We start from the raw sequence: 13,103 nt of genomic DNA, 5'->3' as shown, positions 1-13,103 counted from the left end.
TTCTTGGGTCTAGTTTTGGAAAATCGTATGCTCTCTTGCACCTATTTGTGGGGCTTCTATAAATAGGCCCCTTCTGGCAACACATGCGTGTCTATGATAGGCAGTTACAGAGATTGTCTTCACAGACTGTGGCTCCAAAGCAACACTGACAACATCTCAATGGTAAGTTGGAACATTTTACTAGTTTTAAGGTGATCAAGAAACACCTGAATTATATTCCTAACACGTACAAGTCAATAACCCGTCTTTGGTTCATGTTTGACCACTAACAGCCCTTCCACAATCTGATAGCTGATCCTATTTATAACTTGCTCCAATGCAAAGTACTTTGCTTGGTCAGAAAGGACAAGCATTAAGACTGAACCGTGTGTTGGATTTTTATATGAGCAAATGATCCAGAGTGTATCTTCACTTTATTTCATCAACTTCCAACATGTTCTTTTACCATTCTAAAGTGTTTCTTTATTTTTCTTCTGCAGGGGCTTTTACATGGATAACACCGTTATATTCAAGAACTTGACGAATTGTGGACGTGAACAAGGAGTAGTTTCATACTGTTGGTGATACATTTACCACAAATTTTGCATTTTTTGTGAACTGCTTCAGTGGAATATGACTTCCAGAAGGCCAATGACTCGCTCTTTCTCTGGTAATGGGAGGGCAAGCAGCTTCGGTGAAGAGGAGGGCAGCTCTTCCAATGGCCGCACAGAAAGCCGCAATCCTTACCTCTCCAATGTTAGGCCAGAAAACAGGTAGACAGCCTCACCTATAGTCCATGTATATGCAGAGGATGTTTCTTGTGAAGCAGATTTGTGTTTTATTTATTTATCTATATTGCATGGTGGTAAAGAAAAAACATCTGGGTTTGGGGAAAGAGTGAATGATAAAAATAGTCAAACCAAAGATTTTTTTCCACATTGTTCAGCACATCACATTGTGGGTCAAAAATCACTTTTATCACATCAATTATGCGTGTTTCTGTTTTCAATCTACACACCATAAGAACAAGGAAGTGCTCCTTTTGTCAAAGAGGAGGGCAGTTATTAAGGTATTTCATGTAATTGGGTTATCTATATATACGCAGAACTTAATCATTGACGTCCCTTCATTTGCCTCCTCTCCGAATAGCTATTCAAGGTATTCTCACTACAGGCCAACGAGGTAATCCACACTTTTAAAACATTCCTCCCAACTAACATCTTAACCACAAAAACTGATTTACCCCAAGAATGAAACCTACACACGTTTGAACTGTAATGTAAATGTCCAGTTTGTCCAGTGTTGCGTTCAGTTTTTAGTGATGATCATCGGTTTTAGTGTTGGATTGACAACTTTGTTTTGCTTGATACCTCACAAGTCTCTGTGTCACTCTTTCACAATCTCGTCACTACCCGAAATCTCCATTAACATCCTTGTTTCTTAATTAAGCAAGTTCTTGGAATGTACTGCACAGAGGTATAGAGGTCACTGATATGATACTAAAGTGTGAATCTGTCTACGATTTGAAAGCAATACATGTTCTAATGTATCAGTGTTTGCTTCCAGGAGCACGTTGTGCAGCGTCATGGCTCAGCTGACTGAGGACATACAGCCATCCTTTGAGACCACCTTGAAATCAAAGGCGGTGTCAGAAAAATGTAACGTGAAGTTCACCTGTGTGGTATCAGGTAGGTTTGTTCATTTGCATGTCTCAGCTTTTTGTCTGTTGGAGGAACTGAAACCTTTCAGATTGTTTGTGATGCACAGAGACATAATGTGACTAATCTGAAAACAAAGAAAAGATTTCACTTTGAAGGGAACTGCTTTAATCTTCCTGAACTCATCCTTAAACTCAACAGACCATATCATATTCAAGCAGGTTTTTCAGGATGTTGTGTTTTAAACTGCAGGCAGATTGGATGGGTGGGCTCGTCCAACAGCAACAGCTGTTCCAGCAGCTGTCACTTCACAAACATGATGCAACAGCCTAAAAACACATTCATGCCAAAGCTTCTATACTGTATTTTTTTGACTGTACAATTTCCAAAACAAAATTATATTTAGTGCAAACCAGACCCTGGTCCCTGTGTAATAATTGTGCATAGATAAAGTGCTTTGTGGCACGTTTATAACCCAGAGGCAATCAGTTAATCATAGTCTATCGATGTCTTTCTATTAGGTTACCCAGCTCCACAACTGAAATGGTATAAAGATGATATGGAACTGGATCGCTATTGTGGACTCCCAAAATATGAAATTCATCGAAATGGAAAAAACCACATCCTCCATATTTACAAGTATGGATCACAACCTTGCAAAATTAGTAATCAATTACATCAAATTATTAGAAATGCAGCTTTTTGTTGGGAATTGTAATGCTGATAGTGTAATATGAGGTTAATAAGTGTTTCTGTTTTCAGCTGCACATTGGATGATGCAGCCATCTATCAGGTTTCAGCCAGCAATAGTAAAGGTATTGTCTCCTGCTCGGGAGTTTTGGAGGTCGGCACCATGAACGAGTTCCAGATCCACCAAAGGTTCTTCGCCAAGCTGAAGCAGAAAGCAGAGAAGAAGAAGAAAGATCTGGACGAACACACCAAGAAGGGGGATAAAGAAAACACAGAACATCCTCAAAGGAAGCGACACATCCCGCTACAGGAGGAGAGGCCATTGGTCCAGGGTGAGGCTGAGGAGCAACTGGGAGCTGCTGCAGAACCTAATGGTGTTAGCTCTGAAGTCAAGGAAACAGCCTCTGTGACATCCAAAGACCTGGTTGAGATATCTCCATTTGAGGATACCTTGACCAAAAAGAAAATAAAGATCACTAATGGAGTAGATGCCGGGGTTAACAACAGCAGCAGACGCAGCAGCAGAAGCAATATGATGGGAAATGGAGGTGAAAATTGTTACGATGGGGGAATGGGTTTGGCACAATTTATGGCAGAGACTCTCCAGTCTCAGGCTACTGAGGATAAACAGAGTTCATCTCAAGGGGAGAACCCTAAAGAGATGGATATACCTATTATAAGTGTCAGTAAAGAGAAAGAGAGAGAGCAAGAGAGGATGCAAAAAGTGAGGGAAGAACAAGAAAAAGCCTTAGAAGAAGAGTATGAGAGAAAGAAAAGGAGAGAAGAAGAATTGGCTGTAGAGAGGGAGAAAGAAAGGGAAAAGCTGTCGAAGACATCGCATACAGTACCGTTCAAAAAACATAGTTCAGAAGTCAAACATCACAGCAAGGCTCATAAGGATCATGACCACCACAACATTCAGGCTTCCATCTCCTCGGTGCTACACACAGTCAAAGACTTCTTCTTTGGTAAGAGCAAGAAGGACCCTCATGATCACATGGAGAACAAGGAGAGAGAGTTTGGCCACTCGCATGTCGCAACGCCGCCATCATTTCGGCTGAAAACAGAGCCGAATCAAGTTTGCAAGCCTCTTACAGAAGACATTGTGGCTATGGAAATAGATAAACCGAAAGAAACTTCAGAGACTGTGGATACAGAAAAGTCACAGAAGCCACATGAACATAACAATGAAGACATGGTTCTACACACAGACCAGCCACCAGCTCATACATTGCTGCCTGAGAGCGTAGAGGAGTCCACAGCGCGGAGTGTCAATGTGGCTGATGCTGCTGTGGAGGCCATGGAGGTGTCTGTGGGACAAGGGAGCGGCAGTCCAGCTGAAGAAGTCCTCACTGAGGTATGTATACAGTGGTCTTCAAGGGCAGCTGGCTGCCACTTGAGAGCTATAAATAGGCTGCATTTGTGTGAAAAGATAATTCAAGATGAGCTACTTCAGGGCCAAAGCCTGAACTATGTCAACTATGACACAGTTTAGGCTTTGAGCTGCTGCTGGTTGCAAATGTGGTAGATATGGCAACTTAGATGTTATATTCATGGTGTGGGACAGTCAGACAATACAGCCGTTTTTAAAACATGTGAGTCTGTGGTTTAACTGCATCAATATCACTCAAGCGCATCAAGCTGAAGAAGATAGTGTGGGAGAAATAGGGAACCATAAGAACCAAGCAGCTTGCGCTACATATGTGTGGGGGTGGGGGATGTTGTGGATCGACACACTGTGAGATAGGATGGGGAATATCTCAGATGCTGGCTGCAATGAGTGGGACACCAGTGCGTCAGAGATCATGATGAAACCTGAATGTCAGAAGTGGTTCTCAAGTTACAAACAGGCTTTGCATGACAGACGGCTGTGTGTTCTGGATGAGTGGGAGTAGAGCGGCAGGTCTCTGCATGAAAGGAGGGCCTCGTCACATTGGGCACATTCCTCACTCCCTCCCTCCCTTTATCTTTAAATAAACCTCTTCCTCATCTAGAGCAGCAAGAGGAAGGCAGTACTTCTGTCATCTCAGCGTTCAGCTTGGAGAATTGTTTCAAGCCTGTCATGTGCAGGGAATTAGAACGATTATGCTATGATTAATATGCTGTACAGTACATGCCCATACAGTAAGAAAGCTGGTCGGGATTCTTAGCCGCTTATAACTTTTGCCTTGTTTGGGGTTGCACTTATATAGTTCTGTTTGGTCATGTGACTGTGACAATCTTAGCTGTTTAATATGGATTTGTGTTGTGACTTTCTTTGAAGTGATAACTCTTTTTTTAATGGTTCAAATATGTGAACATGTATTTTCATCTAGGACGCAAAGTTTAAACAAAAAGATTCAACATTATAATTCTCAGATAGCAGCTGAAATTATTTTTAAATAAGACAAATTTGCCTCTCTTGAAGCCCGAGTGACACTAGTTTATTCAGTTTGTACTGACATAGTTTATGAAAAGCATGTTACATATTTGGCCATATTATATTTAAATCCTCTAAAGTAATTGCCAAAACATACAAGCATACAAGTATTTCCAAAAATCCAATCTAGCCAGATTCGTTTAGTTGTACACTCACTTAAATGTATTAGTTATTTATTCAGCATATTTTGTTCAATGTGTCTATATGCTTAAGGAGGAAGTTGGGAAGAATTTCTTGAATTACAATCATTTCTGAAAGTTTATGTGGTTATTTTAACCCATCAAATTCGGATTTTGTATTACATATATTTGTATGTAAATGTGTTCTGAGTTGGTGAATTGTTTGGCTCCGTGAATTTTGCATGAGATGCTATAACACAGCGGATGTAATCAATTCTGCATTTTCCATTAACATCCAGTTTTCTGGTGCTCGATGACAAGTGAAAAGGGGAACTGAAATGTGTGTTTAAACATGATCAACCTGCAAAGCGATTGTTTGTCCATAATGTGGAACTTCAACTTTACCGTTGCTATGTTGGTTGTAAACTCTGTGCCCTCGTGAATGACTAGTTCGAGGAAGTCAAACGATTTACCTTAACAGTGTTTTGTCACATGTGTGTGACATCTATTTACACTGTAAGTGTAGTGCTAGCCACAGCTTCATTTTTAGAATGTGACACCAGTTCCCTTCCATCGAAAGCAGCAACTTCTTTTTTTCTCAGTAGTCACTGCTGGCCAAACATGTTGTCAGGAGGCAGCATGTGGCTTCATTACTCTTCTGCATTCATCTTAATAGTGTGAACAGCAACAACAGGGACAGTGAGGGGGAAAACCCAAACACTTCGATATGTAGCTTGAAGCTTTACCTGTAAATCTTCTCCTTGGCACCATGCATACTCAAATGTAAGATTATTTTTCTTTAGTTTAGTTTAGTTTAGTTTAGTTTAGTTTAGTTTAGTTTCATCAACAGCTTGTTGATGACATCAGATTTAGGTGAATCATACATGTTATGATTCGTCTTTTGTCGAGAGACAAGCGATCATTCATTCCCTGCCCAACAGGTTCTTTGAGTAAACATCTGTGTCAAGCATGTAGGAATTTCCCTGTTCGTGCTTCAGCATAAGAGGCAGAGCACACGAGCACTTTCAAATGAAGACATAAGAGTTAGTATCAAGTGTGATCATGGCTAAATTCAGACAATTTAAGCTAATCCCACTTTGTTCACAAATTTAAATATTGAATTGGAACCTTTTCAGCTACTTTGCACATGATATTACGTAAAGAAGTTCCTGAAATAAACTGACAGGTCATAAAACCCAAAGATATATTGAGTTACTGTCGTTGTTCCGCATATTTTTTCAACTATTTATTGTTTAATATCAACTAGTAACTGAATAACTTTATTCACAGACTGATTACAGTGCTCTTCCTCTCTGTCTGGAATGTAACACATAAAGCAATGCATGTTTTTCAGAATCTGTCACTGTTTATGCTTGCTGTTGATTTATGGTAGCAAGACGTGTCTCAGTCTAAACGTGTCATGGTGTCAAAGGTCACTGCAGTAAATTTGTTCCAACAAGCTTCTTAAAAAAACTCCTCAACATGACAATATGTTTTTTTTTCCAGTAGGACATGTGGTCACTAACAAATCATACTGTTAGAATGACTTCTTATACATCATTTTACATGCGTGAGAAGTAAAACCAGTAAAAAACAACACTGCTGCAAATGCACTGAAGTACTAAAATGCTTTATTTTTTTTACTTCTCTCGTCAGGCTGAAGAGAAAGACCCTCAGATAGTATCAGTTATCAAAGAGGATCCCATACACCAGCAACAGCCAGCTTTACTGGTAGTTTCACCACAGCCTAATCACCAGGCTGCAAGAGATAAGTCTGTTCAAGAAATATCTGTTCTGCCACAGACCCAAGACTACTTTAAAGAGGAATGCTCCTCCACATCCACCCTCACGAGTTTGGAAGAAAGCTGGACTTTCCCTCACAATCTTATCTCGGTGTCAAACAGTCCCAGCCTTGGAGAGGCATTCGGTAAAACTTCACGAGAAGAAAAGATGAGTGTTGATAAAATGGGCAAAGAAGGTGAACCTGACACGGAGGAGGGCAGCTCTTTGAATAAGCTATGTGTTGAAGAGAAAGCTGAAATGAATTCAGACAGACAACCGTGCTCAGAAATAAACAGATCTGAGATTACTGAATTAACAACATGTTCACTGGAAAAGAGAAAAGAGCCATGTCAATCTAAAACAGCACATCATGTTCTTTCGTCTCTGCCTGCTGTGGCAGCATACGATGTAGAGAAAGATGATGTAAAGGAACAGGCCGAATGTACTTCACTGATTCAGGAAATGAATGTAGGATTTCCGCCCACTGCAGCCCCGGAGAGTATAGAGAAGGGTGACCTAAAAATGCTGCAAGACTGCACGTCTTCTATAGGAGAGGAAAGCACTGAAGTCCACAATGTCAATGCAGTACAGAGTTCAAACAAAGGTTTTAGAAGCAGTGAAGAGGGAAGCAAATTGAAAGAGGTATTGGTTTCTGCTTTAGATGTAGAAGTAAACTCAGGTAACAATCTTAAAACCCAAGAGAAAGTAATTGTAGAAGGTGAGAGCGCTGAAGGAAGAAATGAAAGTTTACAGTCTGAAGTGGAGACAGAAAAGAGAAATCCAGTGGAAGAACAGTTGGTTGAATCAAAGAGCCTCTCGGTAACACAAAACAAGATGTGTAATGTATATGTTTTGGAGGAGAACAACAATGTTGCACATCAAGAGAGCAGTGAGAGACAGCAGGGTCAGCCCTCAGTGAATATCCCACAAATCCAAATATCTGCTATTGATGACACCCCAGATATTAAACCAACTGTGGCAGGTGTTAAACCAAATAAGCATTTTATAATCCCCAAAATTGAAATAATGGAGCCAGAGCTCAAAGAGTGCACTCTACCACTAACTAGTTTGGGACTAAATAAGCAAGAATCAGAGCCTGCTACTTTGCAAAAACATGATGCAACTAGTGTGTCTAAAGTAATAATCCAAGGCCACAGCGTGGCTGATTCTACAAGCTTGCTGCCCACACAGAAAAGTATGCAGAAGGATACCAACCTCTCACTCACAGAGACTGTAAAGGAAGTTGTGCAATCAGATGACGAGACAAAAAAGTTAGAGCGAGAGCAGCCACGCGTGATAAGTAGTGAACAGCTCCCTCAGATGGGCTTACCATCAATTCCTGTTATAAACGTTTCGTGCACTGATGACAAGGAGGAGGATGTGTATGTAAACACCCATGTTTCAGACACACAGCAGCCTTTAGAAACTCCACCAGTGCCTTTGTTTGTGGTGCCACCGATCTCTGTCACTTGTCATGAAAGTGATTCTGGACTGGCCACACAAAGTGAGTGGACAGAAACCGAAACTGCCACGCAAAGGGCTGTGCCTGAAAAAACTCAAAGTAGAAAACAGAACCTAGAAGAAACAGCAGAAAAGAGTGTAAAAGAAAACACTCCCTCGATGCTATATGAAGCTCTGATACCAAAAGTTGGTGACAATGTGCCATCATTCAGTAATTCAATAGAAGATAACATTGTCCCTGAAGGCTTGAAGCCAAAACCCCTTAAAGAGGCCAAAATAGAGAATTCTGTGTCTGTTGAGGACCTTCAAAGAAACAGATCGTCAGAAAGACTCTGCGCTAAACCTCCGGCACATCCATCATTGAGTCCAGCCAGTCTCCGTAAATTCATGTCCAAAGCTGCTCCAGACTCTGAAGTGATCCCTGTGGGTGACCGTCAGATTGACAAAGCAGACGAAGATGTAAGTGGAGGCTCAACACCGACATCATCCCTCTCCTGTGAGAGCAGTCCCCGTCTGAAGCGCAGAGACAGTCTGTCACTCATTCGCTCTGCCACGCCTGAAGAGTTGGCCTCCGGAGCTCGTCGCAAAATCTTCATCCCCAAAACTAAAGAAGATGGAGAGGGAGCTGTAGTCAGTGTGCTGGAAACCCAAGGCAAGAAAGAGACCCCTTACATGTCACCCAGCCAGGCTCGCAGAGCGGCGTTACTGCAAACTCCCACGGGACAAAATACCCCACCAATGGAAAAGCGCTCTCCGCTGCTGAGCCGCAGAAAGGCCACCTTGGAGGTGCCAAAATCCGTGGAGCAGACTCCCACAGAAGAGCCTGTCAGCACAAAACAAGACGAGAAACCAGCTGAAAAGAAGCTAAACCCTTTGAAAGGTAAAGAAGCAATCCTTCAGTCCGAATTTTGTGCGTGTTTTCCAGTAAAATTAGAATGAACTTGTTGGCACAATATAATATATTATGGCTCAATACTCTAGCTGTGGCAGTCTACCGTGTAACATATTTGACTCTTTTGCGTAGTTTTCACAAAATATCACAATAACATAATACAAAGGGTTGTGTGAAATATTTAGTTTGTCAACACGTTAGTCTTACTAGTCCATCAGTGCGCGAGGAAGTGGAAACGTTAGAATGCCTCCCCTCTCCAGGACAGTATATATTTACCTTGGCACCCCCTCTGTCATGCACCACCAGCTCCACAAGTCATCCGTAAGATCAGGGGAGAGCCGTTCCCAGATGCCTCCGGACACCTGAAGCTGTGGTGCCAGTTCTTCAACGTGCTCAGTGACTCCACCATTAAGTGGTACAGAGATGAGGAGGAAATAGTAGAGCTGAAGAGAAGGTAAACCCGGCTTCTTGATGCACAGTGTAAACCCTACTCTAACCACCAGTAACACAAGTCAACAGCAATGTCATATTGTGTTCAATTTGTTGTATTACTTGTCACCTTTTTTCCGCTGCCATTGTTTTGAGGATTTCCAGCTGACATGACTGGTAAAAATGGACAGGTTCCAAATCTGAAACAATAATGCAACAAGGATGAGCAGGATTTATTTGGGCCTCAGCGTGCATCCCATGGCCTTCTGTCATGCTCATATTCTCACTGCAGAGACGTCCATCTCATGTGACTGTGAGCCCCACAGCTATGACACAGAGAGGTGAATCTCTGGCTAGACACAGAAACTGTAACCTGACACAATATCTTTCCCATCTCCAGGGGGCATTACAAGTCTATATGTGTGCTGGTGGCTGCTGTGTCAGCAGAATGCTGCCTCACAGCGTGGCCATCTGTCTCACAGTGACACCTTGTGGGTTAAAGTTGAACCTTTGATGTTCTGTACAACTCAACTTGGCGTGTTTTATGATTATGTTTTCATCTTTTTTGTCCTCAAGTGGAGGAGATGAAAGCCAAGTCGCACTGGGTGTTGTTCTGGCATCCAGCCACGACTGTGGAGTGTATGGCTGTTCGATCAGTAATGAATATGGGACTGATACCACTGACTTCCTGCTCAGCGTAGACAGTGAGTATATGCCTTGAGAAATCAAGTGTGAACTCTAAATTTTAGATGTAAATAATGCTTCATGAGTCTTTCTGTTTTCTGTCTCACAGTTCTGTCTGAGATACTACTAAAAGAGGATTTGGAAGGTTACGGTAACTGTCTTTAGTTGGAACATATCACCTTTTTTTTTCTTTTACATTTTCTGTGAATGTACAATGTTTATGTACATACGGGTCTTGTTTTCCCTTAGTTGGAGAGGAGATTGAGATGACCCCGCTGCTGTTCAACAGAGGCGTGGCCGACTGTGGCAGCTGGGCTGAAAAGTACTTTGGCCGCATCATGACCGAGACGGTGCACATCGGGGAGGGCTGCGCTCACAAAGCCAGCAGAGTGAAGGTCATTTACGGCCTGGATCCCATTTTTGACTCTGGAAGCGCCTGCATCATCAAAGTGCAAAGCCCCATCGCCTACGGGACCACACAGGAGAGCAACCTCACAGAGAGAAATCTACAGATAACCAAGCAAGTGAGTGGTGGATTTAGTGTCCAAGAATCGTTGGTAAATTGCTCCCAGTAATTTCCTAGTGATCATGATTGCAGTGCAGTGATCTGCTTTATAAAATTGTTTTTGTTGCCAGGAATGCAAAGTCCAAAACCTGATACGAGAATACTGTAAAATCTTTGCGGCTGAAGCAAGAGTTACTGAGAACTTTGGATTTTCACTAGAGTAAGTACCATGCGTTTTATACAGTAGCTCTAATTCCTATATCAAAATCTGCAACACTGCCTTGTGATCAACCCCCTATTTGTTTGTGTTGCCCACAGAGTAATTGCTCAGTATCTGATGTACCGGCCTGCGAACTCTGTGCCATACGCTACGGTGGAGGCTTATTTTGAGGGTGTCTTCCTCAACTACTGTATGATGGATCCTAAAGGCAGGCTGAGTACACGAAACGTTTCTGAGGTGGAGCAAAAATGCTGCACTTTCCAGCACTGGATCCATCAGTGGACGCATGGCAATTTGCTGGTCACTCGGCTCGAGGGTAAGACACTCAGCAAAGGTCATAACCAGCACAATCAATTATCTATTTCTGAGAATGATAATATTGATAATCTTCTGGGATTCTTTTTTTTTCAGGAGTTGAAACGAAGATTACAAATGTCAAAGTTGTGACCAAGGCAAAAGGGTATGTATCTGAACCAGGAAATGCAAATGTTATTGTTTGTCTGAAATAAAAAGTTAACACCTGTATTTCAGATACCAAGGACTCACAGAGCATGGCTCTCCTGAAGTGTTCGAACAGTTCTCGACACACCATCAGTGCAACTACTACTGTGGACTTCTTGGCCTGCGCTCACTTAAAACTATGGATAGTCTGCAGCAACCCACCAAGGTGAAGGGCTCCAGAAGCCCCCTTCTCAACCGCAAGTTGGGCTCCAACAGCCCCCAGCTGCAGCGAAAAGAACACAGTCCTCAGATGTCTAGAAAGGCTAATTCTAGCCCAAAGGTGACTAGAAAAAATCAGGAGACAGAGGACAATAAATCAGGCGACAAACCCCAGCCTGCAGAAACTGTTGATGTCCTTGAAATGAGGTAGGAAGAAGCGGCTCTTCTTCTTCAAGCAAGATTTTACTGCTTGTAATGGTTTAGTATTACCTGTTTCTTTCCAGTTACCAAAACCAGCAAGGACTTGAAGAGTAAGATTAAAAGAAAAGCAGAAGTTTGTTGACCTGACTTATTACAAAGAATTACAGTGAATTTCTCAGTCGCCATTACAATCACAGTAAAAAGACATCCAGCAAAAGTGTTTTTAACTTTACTCGTATCAGCTCTATGAGTGGAGAAACAACTCTCCAAGAAATATCTGTAAACTCAAAATCATCATCACTGAAAAATCAACCGTACTTCACACTGTGAAATTTGCATTGAAGCTCTTTTCTTTTAATGAAGAGTTGAACATTTTCCTGGTTTGATTTAACTAGTTATGGAGAATAAAACCACAGCCACAGAGTTGGGAGTTCCATATTAAACATTGCATGTTCATCTGTGATGTACAGCATGCGAGTAGGACATACAGTTAATTATAGAGACATTATGTATGGCTTGTATTAGAAATGCCTACGCATTTCTTTAAGCAGCAAAGTTGAGCTCATGCTGTGGAATTACAGCACCATTTTTAGGTCAAAGATATTTGTGTGCACTTTGTTTTTGGCATTACTTTTTAGTAGTTTTTAAGTACTTTGTATCTGTTGTGTCTGTGTTTTTAATAGGTCCTCTCATAGTTTTTCAGAATATATGTTGGTAAATGCAAAGCAAGGTGCAGTAGGGGCGTACCAGTAAACTCTTTAACAACGGTATGCTCATGCTCATCGACATGCAATCCTCAAGTATGAAAGCTGCTGAATGAGTTCCACACAGTAAATGATCTGACCTATGGACTGTGGGATAAAAGCACACTGAACAAAATAACCAAAAGTGCAGGCTCAGGACTTTTAGAAGCCTGTTATCACCAAGTAAGGCTCCCTGAATGAAATCTGTAAGGTTTTACAGCAACTGACAATCACCTTCCACTGAACAAGAAAAAGGAAAAGAAAAAGAAAGTGTTGTTTTGCTTGTGTACAGTTAGTTAGCAAAATACGAATCAGAATGAAAAGTATTTATTTATATTGTGAGATTGCACAGGTGTTCATTGTTAATTTCAAACAGGAGTCATTTGCCTTTTATAAATAACAAAGAGCCGACAAGAAATCTTCAGGAATTCCTGTTATGGGTTATTGCTTGATGATCAATGAGTCTTCAAAGTCTTCCGCTCTTAAACTTCAGCTGACCTTATATTTACATCACTGAACTTGCATGACTGTTTATGATAGAACAATTCTAAAATAGGTTGAACTATTGACCAGCTAATGATAGTGAAAATACTGTAATGTTAAGGTGTGGTGTGATGCAGACAAACTATGTTGTGTTCAGGTGTACATAAAGTCAAAGGAT

The 13,103-nt window shown here is 41.5% G+C and overlaps 1 protein-coding gene across 1 annotated transcript; it reads left to right on the top strand.

Moving 5' to 3' along the window:
* The first annotated feature begins 32 nt into the window (after window positions 1-32).
* Window positions 33-13,019, top strand: alpk3a (alpha-kinase 3a). The gene is made up of 14 exons (XM_079162618.1): window positions 33-162; window positions 480-752; window positions 1,546-1,667; window positions 2,159-2,276; window positions 2,400-3,684; window positions 6,522-8,988; window positions 9,307-9,454; window positions 10,006-10,133; window positions 10,223-10,264; window positions 10,363-10,637; window positions 10,750-10,838; window positions 10,937-11,154; window positions 11,250-11,298; window positions 11,370-13,019. Exons 2-14 carry the CDS (start codon window positions 613-615, stop codon window positions 11,707-11,709), a joined length of 5,421 nt encoding a protein of 1,806 aa, XP_079018744.1. The 5' UTR covers window positions 33-162; window positions 480-612; the 3' UTR covers window positions 11,710-13,019.
* The last annotated feature ends 84 nt before the right edge of the window (window positions 13,020-13,103 follow it).

Source organism: Pholis gunnellus, assembly GCF_910591455.1.
Source record: "Pholis gunnellus genome assembly, chromosome: 7".
NCBI classification, from domain to species: Eukaryota; Metazoa; Chordata; class Actinopteri; order Perciformes; family Pholidae; genus Pholis; species Pholis gunnellus.
This window is presented reverse-complemented; position numbering and strand designations above follow the sequence as displayed.